The 16,325-nt window shown below is 39.2% G+C and overlaps 1 protein-coding gene across 1 annotated transcript in view; it reads right to left on the reverse strand.

Moving 5' to 3' along the window:
- Positions 1–3,955: 3,955 nt before the first annotated feature.
- Positions 3,956–16,325, reverse strand: part of RSBN1L (round spermatid basic protein 1 like) — a 47,179-nt gene continuing 34,809 nt past the window's right edge. The window contains exons 4-8 of the mRNA XM_066182816.1: positions 15,790–15,927; positions 15,457–15,599; positions 13,724–13,891; positions 9,415–9,523; positions 3,956–9,332 (exon numbers count right to left, since the gene is read on the reverse strand). Coding sequence (XP_066038913.1) covers positions 8,679–9,332; positions 9,415–9,523; positions 13,724–13,891; positions 15,457–15,599; positions 15,790–15,927 — 1,212 coding nt within the window. The 3' untranslated portion in view covers positions 3,956–8,678. The remainder of the gene's footprint in view (positions 9,333–9,414; positions 9,524–13,723; positions 13,892–15,456; positions 15,600–15,789; positions 15,928–16,325) is intronic.

Genomic DNA, 16,325 nt, shown 5'->3' on the forward strand with positions numbered 1-16,325 from the left:
AAGCCTTGGCTTCATGGACCACTGGCTAACTCAGATGTGAGGAAATTACCTTTCTCAGGTAAGAAGTGAGTAGGACTTGAGGAAAGAAGTGTATTTTGTGGACTAAAGTGCTCTTTTAGGAGATACAGTAACACCAAATTCAAATGTAGCAGTTATCTGGGATTTCATTACCATGCATGCTGAAAGTACTGATCCACTCACAGTTCTAGAGACAAAAGTCAAGTGAATAAAAAACAGTCAAAAGTAACAGAACAGAGCAAGACCAAAGTGTCTCAGTAATAAAATTTTAATTATGTACATTCAACTGTTCCTTGTCTGTGAAAAAAGTCTTCCTCAAGTGTGGATTTACTCTTGCTGTTTCATCATACAGATGTGGGTAAAAATACAGAGGAACCGTATTGTGGGAGACTGCTGAAAGAGCTTTTATCCAAGAAAACAACATCTTCCATTCTAAGGCAATGAATCTCAATTCAGAATATCAGGTAACAAATCATCTTTAAAATTAATTTAAGTCATATTTATTTCAGAGTGGCTGACTGTACTATCTTGCTAAAAGGGAAGCCAGGAAAAGATAAAGGCAGAAGAATTCTGAACTGTAGCTGCTGTTAAAGAAGTAAAATATTTATAAACTCTTTATATTTATTGTAACAACACCTGAGCTTTTACTAAGCAAACCCATGTACCCAGCCCCAAGATGTGCACATCGGGTTGTTTATGGGGAGCGCCTAGTAGGAACAGTTGTTTTTAGGAGGTGTATCTGTGCATTGCGCAGTTCTGAAAAATACTTAATGGCAGGACCTTGCTCTGTGTTTGAGACTTTCTACCCATTCGTGTGAGGTTCCTGTGGAGAACTGACTTCCTTCAGTCTTGAGTGACTTTTCAAGTAAAACTGGCCCTTGTGATGAGGGTGAGCTGTGGGGAGGGGAAGAGCACATTAATCTCAGAACGTGCTCCTAGACCTGCAAGGGCAAGCACACACATGCAGGTGCCACGGGTACCTGCGTGGGGTGCAGAGAACGGGCTTCCTCTGCTCCTTCCTCTGGGGTATGTTCTCCAAACGGGAACCTGGGCTACTGCGCCCCTGCCTGGAATGGAATGCCACTCCATGGCAGGCAACCTAGGCCTTGTGAATTTGTTATGGCTGCTTTCAAAGTTTTATATAGAGTATCTAAAGCGCTACCTCCAATTCTGGTAAACTCTGGTGACCCAGGTAAGAAGCAGTGATACACGTAACAAGCATTCAAGCAGGCAAGATGATTTTATCTGCACATACACACACACTTACCTGTGGCAGGTATGGGACCAAGCATAAAATAATACCCATAAGTCCTTTCCCATCCGACGATTCTGGAAGAATAAAATTCTAAATCCCCTTGTTCAGAGGATGCCAGAACAGCCCCATGGTGCTCAGGAGAGCAGAGCAGCTTTCCTCAGTTGAGCTGATGATGGTAATTGTTATGACATAAAACAAAACATGGAAGAACAAGAACTGGCTTCATTGGAACTGGGTGTATTATTAGCAAGATAAGCTGTGAATGGTGAATCTGCCCCCTTAATAAACCCCTTCTCTTCCACAGATGTAACAATTATCTGGAAGTTTGGCATCTCTAATTAACTAGAATCACACACAGTCCTTACAAATCTTTTAATTGTTGCCTCTAATTCAATAGAAAAAGATCAGCAATTTCAGTGTTGGTTGTGGGTTTGGCTTTTTTTTTTTTTTTAAGGTTTACAAACCTTGAAATAGATTATTTGGAAAGCTGAAAGAGGTGCTTCTTGCTGGTGTCAGACAGAAGTCACACACAGCCAGATGGAAGTGCTCAACTTCCCAAATTCCTTGTTCTTACAGGGAAACTTGGGCAAAAACATATCCCTTTTGAGACTTCTGTATCGTATTTAACTGACCTGAACAGTGCTGAGATCTTTGTGCACAGAATGTAGCTTTTCTGCCTTATCAGAACTTCACTCAGAAGGATTTATGATACAAAGTACACTACAGCCCACTGTGACCTTTCCAGAAACTGCTGCAGGAATTAATTACATCTGTTCATAATTATGCTGTTCTCAAAGGCACTGATCACAGCTTGGAAGTGGAACTAATGCTCCTCACACATTTTCCTAAATTTACCAACTGACCAAGTGATCTTCAGTAACAGGATAAAACAGGTGAAAAGCAAATTTGCTGAAAGTGGCAGGGAAAAGGAGAGCTCCATGCTGAGATGGCTCACACTGATTTGTGATAAAAAGGCACAAGGATGTTATCTCAGCTCCTTGCAGCACCTGAATGGGGGAAAAAGGAGAGAACTTGGCCTTCAGGAGCTTTGTTTTAAACTGCAATTCAAAAGCTTGTTGAAACGAACTGGAGGTATTTCTCTGTACTGATTAGCTATATTGGACATGGAGAGAGATATTCCATATAATTTCTCTCTTTCCATCATTTACAGAAGTTTGAACACTTCAGCGTGCATTGCAGGCAAGTATCTGCTTTTGTCCGATTACAGAAAATACTTAATGCACGTGTGTGAAAGGCCACAAAACTAATATTTTCAACTGCCAATTCATACTGGGGTTTTTTTGACTTGTCACCATTTCAGAACAGTATCCAGTTTTGTGGGGTTTTTATGCTTGAAAAATGCAGTTATGTGACACACTGTAACAAAGTTTACCCTGAATGGTCTGAGAACGTGTGCAGACACACACAAAATGCACTGCTGAGCAGAGAGGGCAATATCAAAGCCTGAACTACCACAGACTAGTACACAACCATCTGATATCAGTATTATCTTCTGACACATCTGCATCATAGTACAGGAGCAAAGTGTTTGTCTAACCTCATGAAAATTTTCACATTTCCACAAATGACACAAAGTGAACTGAAAGTGAAAATTATGAGACTCCCAGAAACTCAGAATTTTAACATCAGGTGTTCACTTTTTAAACATCAATATAATTTGGGGGAAAAATAAAATGGCTTTTCAGTAATAAAGCCCCTGAATAATTGCATCCTCAGAAAGAAGTTGTTTGAATTTACTAGCATGGAAAGCAGCACTATCATGTAACATACTAAGTTTTTTAATTGGGATTGCAGTAAAAACAACTATGCTGAATTGTGAAAAGAACATTGGCACCTTTTCACTGTAACTTTACTGGTTTTTAAGGTTTTGATGGAGTTCATCTCCCATATGAGCCCTCTAGACCTGAATGGACCTGGGTACCAACTTGCTCCTGAAAAGCATCAGGCTAAGAACTAAGGCAGCTTAAGGAATCTCTGCAGCTGGACCCACTAGAGTCCTGTTAAATATAAATTCTGCATTTTCTCCTTGGACTTGTACTGAAGTGGGATAAAGAATAGGAACATCTGCAACTCAGTGATGCCATTCCCTCTGATCTGCCCTTCCTAACAAAACCAACATCCCAAGCAGACAAATACAAGAAAAGTCTCCCTACATTGCAGAACAACAGCAAAAGAGCAAGAAACAGGAAAGCAATGAGAATGTGAGCTTAGTTCATCCACCTTAATGTTCATCTCAGTGTTCCTTCTGAAGGGCATTTAAAAAAATCAATGCCTAAAGATGTTTTTTTAGTCTAAAAATTCCATTTCTGCCATTAACTAAAATTAACCACTTGCCAGTCCACACTAGCAAGTACCTGAGTGTTACTCCCGCATGCTAAGGATAAAGATTTAGCGGCCTTGACTTACGTTAGTTACACAGTCTCCCACACACAGGTCGAATTCTCAAGTATTTCATCTCCAGACACCAGGAGCAGCTTTCTCTGCTAACTGCCCCACTTTGCCTCAACACAACCAGATTAAAAAGCTCCCACAAAAAGCAGAGTCCTTGGAACACAGGCCTGAGCTGCACCCAACATGGCACTGTCACTCCAGTGGATGGCAAATTAAATGATAAAACACGGTATCAAAATAGCTATTGAAAAATCAAACTTGATAAAAATAGAAGTTTAAACTGCTGTTTTAATCAATGTTTGTATCAGATAACTGTACACCAAATATTAAAGGACTATTTAGGACTAACGCCCTCATCAGTAGGCTCATCTATCAGCATGACCAGAACAAGAGAAGATCAATGTTTAGCTGGCACTCAAGTACAGCACGGCTTCAAAGCAGAGATCATATCAGCATCAAAGCACAGAGAAAAACAGTGGTTAGAATATAATACACTAAATTTGCAATGTCAGTATCCCTGATGATTTTAACAGAAACAGCAACCTAAATATTGTGAAGTTAATCACTGCTTCTGCACAGAACACAAAATAATTTGCATTTTTAAGAAAAATGAAATGAGTGACTGATGGGAATCCATTCCCCAAATATTCCCACGTATGCTGCAACTTCAGTGGGATCTGCACAAAATACCAGTAACTTCTATACAATTTTAAAGTGCATTTCATCTGTTTAAGAAAGTAATAAAATATCAGCTGAACACAGTGACTCATAATCAAATCAAACATTCTTGACAGTCATTCACAGCGAAGCACAAAGCAGTGAAAATTTGTCCTTTCCATTTCCAGCTTGGATACATCCTGGTAAGGTACAGGCTGCCTAAACACAAGGCTCTCTATGTACCTGACCACTACAAGAAAATAAATAAAACGACACTTGAGAAGCTTGAGGAGTTCTTTGATCTCTTGATCAGGATCAGTACAGCTTTCAGCCTAGCAGGGTCAGGTGGTAGTGTACTATCTTACAACAGTTCATTTTGCCAATGAACAAGGAAAAACCATGGATTTATTTTGGTCAATTCAGCATCTTATTCACATGCAGGTATTAGAAAACAGTCATTCTGATAAATGAACACCAGTCTTGTGTTTCTCGGAAGACTTACTCCATTTTCCAAATCTAATGTTAGGATCTTTTTCACAGCATTCTACTATTTCAGATTTCCATTTCCTACATCTTTTGAAATTCCAACTTATTTACTGTGCACATCTATATCCACTTAAAAATCGACTTTATTCATCACCAAGGAATTCTTTCACAGATGAAGAATTAAATCATCACCCTCTAAAATAATACTTTAATACTAGATAGAATTAATATTTCTGTGAAAGTAGTATTGAAATATTCGCTATAGTAACAAGGAAGGGACAATCTGCATGCCAGCAGTACCTGTAATGAAAATGTTCTTTCAGAGTCAATTTTCAGGCATTTGAAGGGCTGGGGATGACACAACACTGAGTAACACTTGTATGTAACACATGAAGTCAGTCGCCAGTGAAATGCAAAAGATCCAGTAACATCAAAAGAAAAAAAAAGTCGTTACCCCCTTGAAAGCTTTTTTAGCAATTCTAACAATGCAATTCTTTGCTACCCAAAAATATGTACCAGGATCTAGGAAAACATCTAATTTTCTGCACATCATGTTATTAACTGGAACACCACGCCACGTGCAGGGAGATAGAAACAGCACCAATGGGCTCGGGCAGCTCTCTCCAATCTGCACAAGAACAAGGGCCAAGAGAGACAATAAAAACACTGGAGATTTCAGCCAAAATAACAGAGATTTATATATCACCAAAATCCAGAGAAGAGGGAAAAGCAAGGTCTAATTTCAGTATAGCAGAACACATGAAAGATTTATTGCTGAAGCAAAAGTCTGAAGTTGTATGCAGCAGGAATAAAGGCCGTAGCACATGATGGAAGCAAGGCCTTTGTCAGACTAATGAACAATTTGGGAGGTGAAATTCTCAAAAAAGTACTCTCCTCTCAAAGGACAACCTCATTAAAATGAATACACCACAGGGAGAAGACAACACTTCTTTTAAATCCTTTCTTTAAAAAGCAAACAGTAATGCAGCCAGTCAGCCCAGACTGCAGACATCTGTAAATGCAAAGGGAGGTCTGGTAGCCATTGATAATCCTGTTATGGTTCAAATTCTGTCTGCAAGGAATTCGGCCGAAAGTGAGATTCTGGTCTATCTCAAAAAACCAAAAGAACACATAAAAACTGCAAAAAACCCTGCCACTTGAAAAAACCTCTGGAAGTTCTGAAAGTGGTAGGAAAAAATTGGTTGAAGATATGGGCACTTTAGAAGCAAAATCTCAGGACTAAGATACCTGAGCAGAAGTTCAAGATCACTGAGCAGGTCTCCAAAAGAAAATAAAGTTCTACTCGTAAGTGTAAAGTTGTATTTGCTTTGAAAATATAATAATTTTCAAAGATTCATTACTTCTGTTTGGACAGGGCCTATGCTGCAGAAAGTTGGCAGCTGTCCTGGGGGCTGTACGTCCACACTTCACTAAAATCTGACAGGTTACCAAAAATTACTTGAACCCAAACAACGGGTTAGTGTATGCATGACCAGCACACTGGTAAAATTGTTATTCTGAGTCAACTAAATAGTTTTGGTAGTTTGTTTTGTATGGTTTTTATTTTAAAAAGCAGCATCTGGCAAGGCTGATTTTGCTAAAGCTGGAGCCCTCATCTATCCCACCTGCAGAGCTGCTCTGCTGCTGTTCTCCCATGGGCAGCACAGAGAACAGGAATGGAAGGCCAAGTCACTATATGTGGATGTTCACGAAGCCAGAGATTACAGGTGGAAGCATTATTTCCAGAAAATCCAGAAAACAATAAAGGGAGCTGAGACCACATTCCTGCTATAAGGAAGGCTCAAAATTCTTACATGAACAAATTAATTTTTTCAGATCAGAATCTGCTAAAGCAATAACTTACCACATCACACATGAATCATTTGCTCATAGCAAAGGGGAAAGCAAGATCCCTGAGGCTGAAAAACTGGTAGCAATCTCTTAGCCAGCATTAAAGAAAAGAGCAGTAAGACTTAAGGACGTATTAGCCACATCCAAGAGACTCACATTTCTATTGCTTCTCTAATACATAATTATGGCTATGTAGGAGTAATGTTTAGCAATTCAAATATTGATTTAATTAATAGCTCCTTGACAGACCTATTTTGGATTAAACCAGTCAGGGCACTCATCTAATAAATAGCTGATTTTAGTGCCACCTGTGAGTATGCAGTAACATTTTAAATTTTAACATCCTATGAGGAAAAAACATTTACAACAGAAGGACCTCAGGTAGTTGAACTGGACACTGCCAGAACATCACATTGTTCTATTGCTACAAATGAAGCCAAAGTGACCACTAAGTGCATCAAAGTTTATAAACTGGGTACTTAAGGATGTACAACTTCCAAAAATGTTATACAGAAAAATCCTAACAAAAATCAGAGATACAGAGGGCTTTGGAAATAACAGACCTTGGATCTGAAGTTTTACATATTTAGGTGAAGGACAGGCTGTAGGGGCAGTTTACTGCTGTGTGCAGCTACCCAAGAGACGTATCATTCGGCTGTGTTTGAACTACACAGGAGTACACTACACAGAGAATAAATAAGTTAAGTGACAGAGTTACCAGATGAGATGCTATCTAGCCTCAAAATTCTCTTCCCTCAGAACACAAAAGAATCCAAGTCTTCCATAGACGTGGAAAGAGAACAGTTAACTTGGACACTTCTGGTTTTTTCTTAATGAAACACCACTTGCTTCCAAACTGTGACTCATGAGGAACCTTCCCACTACACATATTGGCAAGCCTCTTTATTGCCCGGCACCATCAGCCCAGGGAGCAATTCAAATCCAGGTATGTCTCTGTGAATTACAGGTCACTGCTAAAGTTGAGGCCTTTTTAGCTTGGTAAGTAACCACTTAAATATTCTTTTAATTGTAGTCAGATAACAGATTGAGGGAGTGGTTGCTATTTTGGCTTGCTTTGTGGGTTTGTTGGTTTTTGGGTTGGGTGGGGGTTTTTTACGTGAAATGGAACTGTCTGAACTGTGCCCTGAGCAGGGCCAAGAGGCAAAGCCCAGGAGGGAGTTTGCTCCTTGCACCAGCTCATCTAGAGAGATGCAGGCAGGTATTGGTAGCACTCCTGGAGCCCACTGCATGTCCAACTGCCCTCCAAACAGCCAGTCTGTCTCCCTGTTCCATGTGAATATCTGACAGCAGGAGTTTGGGGCGTGCCTGGAACGAGCACCCATAAGGAATCATGTGAAGGGGGGACTGATTCTGCCTTCTGACTAATCTGCATTTACAAAGATGCCTCAGCTCTACCTCAGTTTGCTACAGCTCCTCACCCTCAAGGCGTAAGGGCATCCTATGCATTAGTGGCAGGTAGAAACATAACCACTAAGAGAGGCAGTTGAACTGAATTATTTTTTGCAGACCCAAAAATAAAACCAATCTGTTATTATGAACCTTTATTAAGCGGCTCACATTTCAGTATAAATCACACTAAAAAGATTCTTAAAAAAGATATTTACACTACAGTGCTGACACATTTAAAATGAAAAAATTGGTATAAATAAGCTCTATGGAAAAGCCTGGAATTGTCAAAAAGAATTCTGGCTCATCTTACAAAAAATATATATGTTAAATGTCAGCTCTACTCTAAAACCTACAACTCAAAATTATTTAAAGACTTCTTTATGTTAAACCTGCAGTGTTTACAGTGCATCTGGCCCTAAGTGCTTTGATACTTCACAGTTATGGACAGGCACTGAGGAATGTTACAAAGCTACATAACTATTTTCTGTAACAGATGCGAAGACAAGTCACAAACTTGCCTCACAATTTATGATCTTTACATTATTACATCATTAAGTTTAAAAAGGAATTTAAAACCATATATACAAATTTAGCACAAAAAATCATCCTCTCTTTGTCCATGCAATCTTGGATATGATGAGCTAGGTTGTCTTGTATCATCTGGATGTACGTGACCTCCAGAGCACAACTTGCCTTGTAAGTCCTTGTTGCCAGGTTCAAATTTAGAATCCATTTCCAACTTTAGTGATGTCAACTCAACGTGATCCAGCCTAGCCTGAACATTCTGTCCCCCGACGTCATTAGGTGTCACTGTCTTTTCAGCAAGATCAACATTCATGGGCTCTTCTTTTACTTGGAAAGATGCAAGAGGTTCATGTTTTACCGGCAAAAATTCCTGCTGCAGGTACTTGGTCTGCAGAGCATCTGGAAATTTGGTGTCTTCGGAGGTATCTTTGCTCACAGTACAAATTCTGTCAGTCTGAAGTCCGACAACCGAAGACTTGGGGTCTGCAGAGGTCCCTGCTTCAACAGTACTTGTGTTTTGAGAGAGTTCTTCCTCTGAATGATAGAGCTTGAGCCGGATGTGCCAAGCCAAACTACACACAGCTGAAACTGTCTTGAACTGGTGCACAACATTCCTCGGGATGAAATAAATGTCATTATCGAATAACTGGATTCTGGCATATCGAATGCCTTCCCTTCGCAGCTGATTCAGTTTTGCATCATCAACCCACTGGACACACTGTAGGGAAAAGGTGGGGGAAAGGTGAAAACTCTGACTTAGTACTCAGAGAACACTGACCATCAGTTCTTAGTGTGCTTACCTGTGAGAGTGGAGGCTCATGCAAATCTAACTGCATTCGTTGAACTACCTCCAAGAAGTCCTCAGCATGAAAACAAATTACATCTTTGGTTATACGAGGCTGCTCAGACCTACAGAAGAGTAAGAAGTGCACTGTCAGAGCTGAAACTACCATGCTGCAGAAAATAACAAAAGGTCTGTAAGCAAGGATAAAGCAAATTTTTTAACTTAGAGAGCTCAACAACTCTACCATAACCTACATTTTTAAGAAAAAAAGTTGATCAAAACAGTTAATTCCAAAACACAACCTCATTAAACTGGTTAAACAAATTAACTACAGTTTCTTTAGAAGTGGAAGTAAAGGCAGCAATAAAAGGCCAAGAAAACAGACAGTTTTTCATTTCTATTTTTAACTGGCCTCTTGGCTGTCTGGATGCTGAAAGACAGCTGTCCCAGATACACTGGGCTTACTCTGTCAGCACTCCAACACGATGCACCCATCGGGGACCTGAGCACGCAGCAGCCTGACTGCAACCACTGCTCGGCATCTCAGCCTCAAACACCTCGCTCAGAGTCAGGAGTAAAAGCTGAACCTACATTAAGCTGCCACAATGCCAGTAATCAGCCAATATTGGCATGCTCCACAGAACATCTCTTAAAAATACATCCGTATTTATGCTCACTAGAGAGAGCTACACAAGAGCAAAGTCTGAATTAGGCTTTGTCCCCATATTCAAACTGTTACAAGAAACATCTCTAGTTCCAAAGCATCTTTCCCAAGGAAATGCACACCATTTATACAGTTCCTCTGGAGACATCATCAGAATCAGGATCAGAACCGCAATCCGCTGCTGCTGAAACATGTCAGAATCTAATAGATGTTCAAGAACCCTTTTTAAAAAGCAAGATGATCACCTATTTCTATATAAAGATATATATATGTCCTGTTTAAATTACTGTTCCAGGAAGCAGGCAATGATGTATGCTTCATTCAGGCTTTTTAAACACAGGAGACATGTTTATTTTATTCAGGTCATGACCTCAATAAAGCAAAAAATAACCAGTCTGAGGCTATTTTCAGGAGAAAAAAAAATCCCAGATCAACTACTGAAAGTATGCAAGGGAGAATTTTCAGACCACATACTTTACTTTCGGTTTTACAAAGATTAAAATGCATCTCTCTATTTTGATCTACATACTCCTGAAGAGGATTTAAACACTGAAAGCAAAAAGCTTCAGAAACACTTGTAATAAGTGGCATTAAAAACATTTACTACATTTATCAACCTTTTATAATGCAGTTTGGGGTTTTGTTTTCTTTTTTTTTGAAAATATGAATTTGCATTTGGAGTCCCGAGTATTTGTAAATGAAATTACGACTTTAAATCAATTGAAAGAATATTTCACACACTTAAGAGAACTTCAATCCAAATCAATGTGTTTTCCCAGCAGTGTCTATTCTGGTTCATGCACTGTCATTCCTAGTCTCTGTCTATATATATATATATCTGTCCAAGAGGATAGATCACCAGCTCTGTGCTGCAATTCTGACACAGAACACAACATTCCTTTTGCAAAAAACTGAGAAAAAACACCATCAGATAATTTTAAATTCTGTATTTGCAGATTTTATCTTTAGCACAATTTTGAGATAATATTTTGCAAAACCTTTAATTTAGGTATTACATACCTACCCCCAAGCAAAATTGTAGCACAGAAGTTTAGTTAATATCCAGAAAGACATTAAATGAAAACAAAACATAAGATAACTTCAGAAAAAGCCATTTAACCCTCTACCAGAGAACTCCTAAAACTGGTTTTGGCAGTATTTTTTCCCTTTAACCTCATTGTTCAGAAGGATTAGGTTCCTTTTGCTGTGACTTTTCAAAGCAGATTCCAAACTAGAGGTGTTACCCTTAATATTTCTGGCCTAATGCACAGAGACTGGCAATATATAACAAATTCCTATGATCACACAGAGAAGCGTAACTTCAGTCTCTAGAACACAAACTTGAAAGCTGCTGGCTGAAGCACATGTTTCATTTTGCTAACAACGCTACGAAGTGCCTTTTGCTGTCCCTGTAAAAAACCACCCAAATTTTCCACATAAAAATCTTAAAAATTTCTGTAATTTAAAATTTCACTGGCACTTCATAAGTTCTAAAGCTTACTTGGTATCACCTATGAAAATGGTATTAAGTAATCAGAATTTTCACATCAGCATTTATCAGATTTTAGTTCAATCCTTAAAATGTTTGCTAGTAATACAGTTCTTCTGTAAACAGTAAATACTCAAAGCAATAAAAAGATCATAATACAGTAATTTTACAAAATACCTCAAAATCAAGATCCTGTCACACTCGCAAAAGGATAAATGTTTTTTTCTTCTTCAAAATACTATGCTTAGTTTCCATGTCTGTCCTGTAGCACAGTAACCTGCTTTTTGCTTTTCAACATTTCTGTTTCTGTCTTTTCTGAAAGACACCATTTATCCCACCTAGCATTAACATTCATCCCTATCAACTAGGAAATAAATCCTACTTTCTTTTAATCTACAGCAACTTCTAAAGCTCTTCTTGCACACTCAATCCATTTTTATGGATTTAGTTCAGGCAGCCCAGGAATTGTTTTATTTTCTCCTCACAGAAAGCATTATTTTGATATACATTATCTCATCATTAGAACGTGTGCATTTTTACTGCCATAGTGCCTTAATTGCCCCAGAATATCTCAACTTTCCAGGTTTGCTCAACTACTCAGATTAAAAAAAGAAACAAAACTGAACAAAAATAAAAACTAGATTTTTCAAAACTTCCATTCATGTTGTTTCCTTTAAAATAAATCCACCCACAGATTGCAAATTATGGCTAAACTAATACCTGAAATAATTTTAATGTGCTACATTAATCAATGATGCTTCGTTATCATAAGCCCTGATTAGTTCTCATCACGTAAGTACACTGAAGGAAAGGGAAAGCAGGAATTATAATTTGGGCCAAATCAAGCCAGGAATACATAACTTTTATTGTGCTGCCTGTGTTGTATATTTTACTCCTCTCGATACATCATTACATATTTTTTTAATTCTGAACTAAATAATACATTTTCAGTCTTTACACTGAAATGAAATGCTGATATTTCCTTTTTATTCCCCAAACTGAAGGACTTTCAAGTATGCTATAAAGCTATGGGATGAGAATGGGAAGTTCCCAGACACTTAAATTACTATTAATTGAACTTCTGAATTTCCACAAACATCCAAGTTCGGGGAGTGGGGTTTTGTTTGGTTTCTTTACTTCCTCTGCAAGTCCCTTTCTCAAATGTGCAAGGTGTAACTTAAAATATTCAGATCTACACAGTCAGCTCTTGACCTGCTACTACTGCTCAGTCTTAATTCATCACAGCCCAGTCAGAGCAAGCGGGAGGTTAAAGGCTCCCACTGTCATGAGCCTGAAGAGGAAGGAAACTGAAAACCTCAGAGCCCAAAAGACAAACACATTATCATCTGAACAATCCAGTTCGTCCCCAATGACAATCACTCTACTTTCTATGTCAATGAACTCATGCACTCTAACACAAATTCGCATCATTTCATCCAAAGGGAGTTTGCTCTTCTAATATCTAGACAGACACAAAGAGAAAAAGGTATTTATAGTGTTTACATATGCAAAGGTAGCCTCCAAAACTAAAGTCATTCTCCACGGTCTGAAGACATTAATAAATGCCTCTTAGATCTGGACCAGGTAGCCCATATGGTTTTGGGCTTTTTATTTGCTTAGCAAGTAAAAAAGCTCTAAATGAGGCACATTTTATTTCCTGAATCTCACAAAGGAATTCCAAAGACAGACACCAAAAAATATCACACAGCTTCCAACAGGTTTCTTCCCAGGTGAGCTTCCAGAAATAAATCAGGGTTATAACGGCCATGACTTGGGAAGCAGAACCATAAGAATTCTGCTCATCTCCAGACAACACAAAGAACTGCCAGAAGGTCTCCATGTGCACCTCTGCTGCAGTAACAGCTCAGTCTCTAGCCACCACTTTAAGTAAAATGAAGTGAGGTGTTTCCACATCGAACACTACTTCAGTAACAGCAACTCAATTGTAGCTACTGAACTGTCACTGCAAGGTACCTTTCTGGTTTCAACCACACAGCAAAGCCACACGATATCTAAAGAGGGCAGACAAACATCTAATGCTCAGTCAAGACCTACGAAGTCTTTATTGAATCTTTAATCCCAGATTAACCTTTTCTGCACTCCCTTCCAACTATAAAAGGGAATTCAGGCAAACATCTTTCAGACACCTAGGTGAAGCCAATGAACACCTACCACTCCCCACAGTGCACAGCCTTCAACACTCCCACAGCAGCTGTGGTCTGTCGTTCAAAACCTTGTCCTATGTGATCCGCATGGGCTCGGGTCCGGTCTTCAAATAGCATTTCACGGGGTTCACTGGTTCGAGGTAGGTACTGCAAGTTTTTTATTTCATTGGTAGTTCTGCATAAGAAAAACAGTAACAGTGATATAGAAATTTCTCTGAACTACCTAATTTCTATCACAGCCAACAGGACTGCTCAACTATGCAAAAAAAAAAAAAAAAAAAAAAATTCCACTTTTTTTTCCTTATTTAAAATTGATTTTCTTGTAATTCAGTTTGTGTTCATTCTCTCTGTTCATGTCACTGGGCACTGCTGAAGTAAGTCCTTTTTACAACCTTCCATGAAGTGCTTAAACACATTGGTATGATCCCACTGAGCATTCTTTCCTCAAGAGTAAAACCCAGCTCTCCCAGGTCACCAGACATACTCCAGTATGGCCAGTCTGTCTTAGCCTGGTGAGCCCAGAACTGGGCAGGATACTGCAGATGTGTCTCACCAGCGATGAACAGAGGGAAAGAATTCTGTCCCTCCATCTGCTGTGCTGCTCATGCTTGAAATGGCAACTTTCCCAGGATGAAGGTGAGACTGACTGGCCTGCAGTTCCCCAGGTTCTGCTTCTTACCCTTCTAAATGACTGGAGTGGCATTTGCTTTCAGGAACCTTTGCCAATTGCCATGACCTTTCAAAGACAGTGGCCTTGCAATGACACTGGCCAGCTCCCACTGCACTCATGGGATGTGACCCATCCCAACAGGTCCCCCTGGCTTGTGCCTGTCTAACCCACATGTCTAGGAAGTTTCTTAACCTGATTTTCCTCCACTGAAGGCAAGTAAGTAGCCCTTGCTCCAGACACTTATCATCTCCAAGACAGAGCATTCCTGAAAGTAAATCTCATTAGAAAAGACAAGGGCAGAGGAAGCGCTCTCAGCCTTTTCCATGTTCTTTGTTCCCAGGCCCTTTGCAAATGCCTTCCATTTTCCTAGTCTTTCTTCTTCTGCTGTTCCTCTGTGCCAGTGGAAGTCCCCGCTGCCCTTCACACCCCTTGCCAAAATCAACTCCAGATGGTCTTTGGCTGTAACTGCATCCCCTTCAAGGTTGGACAGTGTCGCTGTACTCCTCCTGAGGCACTTGCCCCTGCTTCCACTTCTTGTATGCTCCCTTTTTGTGTTCACATTTTGAAAAGAACTCCCATGACAAGTCCTTATGACATACAATATTCAGCTTCTGCAGAGGCTGAAGAGTCAGCTGGCTCTTATACCCAATACCACAGCAAAGTTTAAAGATTTCATTTCATGTCAGAGCTGTTACCTTCCAGGTGAGAGAAAAGCCTTTGTCCCCAGAGGTCATAACACATCCCACTCACAGGTAACAACAGGGGTATCAGTTCCAGTCTCATGGCACATATCAGTAATTGCATGTGTATACACATTTTCCTGAAGTTTTCACCTTAAATTTCTACTAAAGCTCCAAAAAGGACCAGGCCCTTACTTGGCCACACAGTAAAAATTAAAACAAAAAATTCCAGATTCTAACATAACAAAACAATAAAAAATTGGTTTTGGAGATGAAGATTTACAATAATTTATATTAACATATAATATCAAACAGTAAACGGTTTGGGATAAAATGAATTTGTAAAGGAACACTAACCAGACATTTACCAATTAAAATAATTCAACTTACCTCTTCCTTTTGAAAGGTGACTTTGGCATGTCAGCCACAGGGATCATCTGTTCTCCTGGCCGTACCCACATAATGGGACCATCATCACTGTCTTTACGACTCTCTAATTTTAAACTAGAAAGTGTTCCCCATGGCAGTGTACACTAATGGGAAATACAAGCCACAATTTCCAAGTGAGTTACTTTAAAAAACTTGTTAAAAGCCTTTATCTCTCAAGATGAAAGCCTTTATTAGAACACTCAATTATCTAAACAAGTATCCCATACTCTCACTTTAACAGCACTACACAGCATGTTGTGCCCCTTCTCCCAGTCCATTCCCTTCTGTCCTTACTTTTAAGAAGGGTGATTCTTCCAACATATCAAGGAATTCAGGGAAGTAATCCCCCACTTCCTCATCAACTGCTCCAACCAGGCTGATCTGTCTCATTGGGCCAGCTCTATACGTACCATGAGAGTATGTTCTTTTTACCTACAAGTAGAATACGACAACAGAAGTTATACCGAGTTCTCTACTGTGCAAAATCTGCATTCAATGAGTACCTGTAATCTCTATGTTTATGCTTTCTGAGATAAAAAGAAATACTTTTTTCAGTCCTTCAGTCTCCAGTTCATGTAAGATTATTATGAAGTAAATTAATTCAAACTGAAAGACAGAAGATGTTACTAAACATCCACAACAATTTGCATTTTATGTTAACACCTGAAGGTAAACTGGAGTAACTATTTATTGCCTTTCGAGAAGATAACATTCCAAATCAATAACTCTAAACAGGTATCACTGGATTTTACGCTCAGTAACTAGTCAATAAGAATTCTTACCTGGATTACTCAAGTCTAGCTGAATTCTACCTTTTTTTCTTGCAACAG

Source organism: Chamaea fasciata, unplaced genomic scaffold (assembly GCF_029207755.1).
Source record: "Chamaea fasciata isolate MVZ Bird 193981 ecotype frontalis unplaced genomic scaffold, bChaFas1.0.hap1 SCAF_5, whole genome shotgun sequence".
NCBI classification, from domain to species: Eukaryota; Metazoa; Chordata; class Aves; order Passeriformes; family Sylviidae; genus Chamaea; species Chamaea fasciata.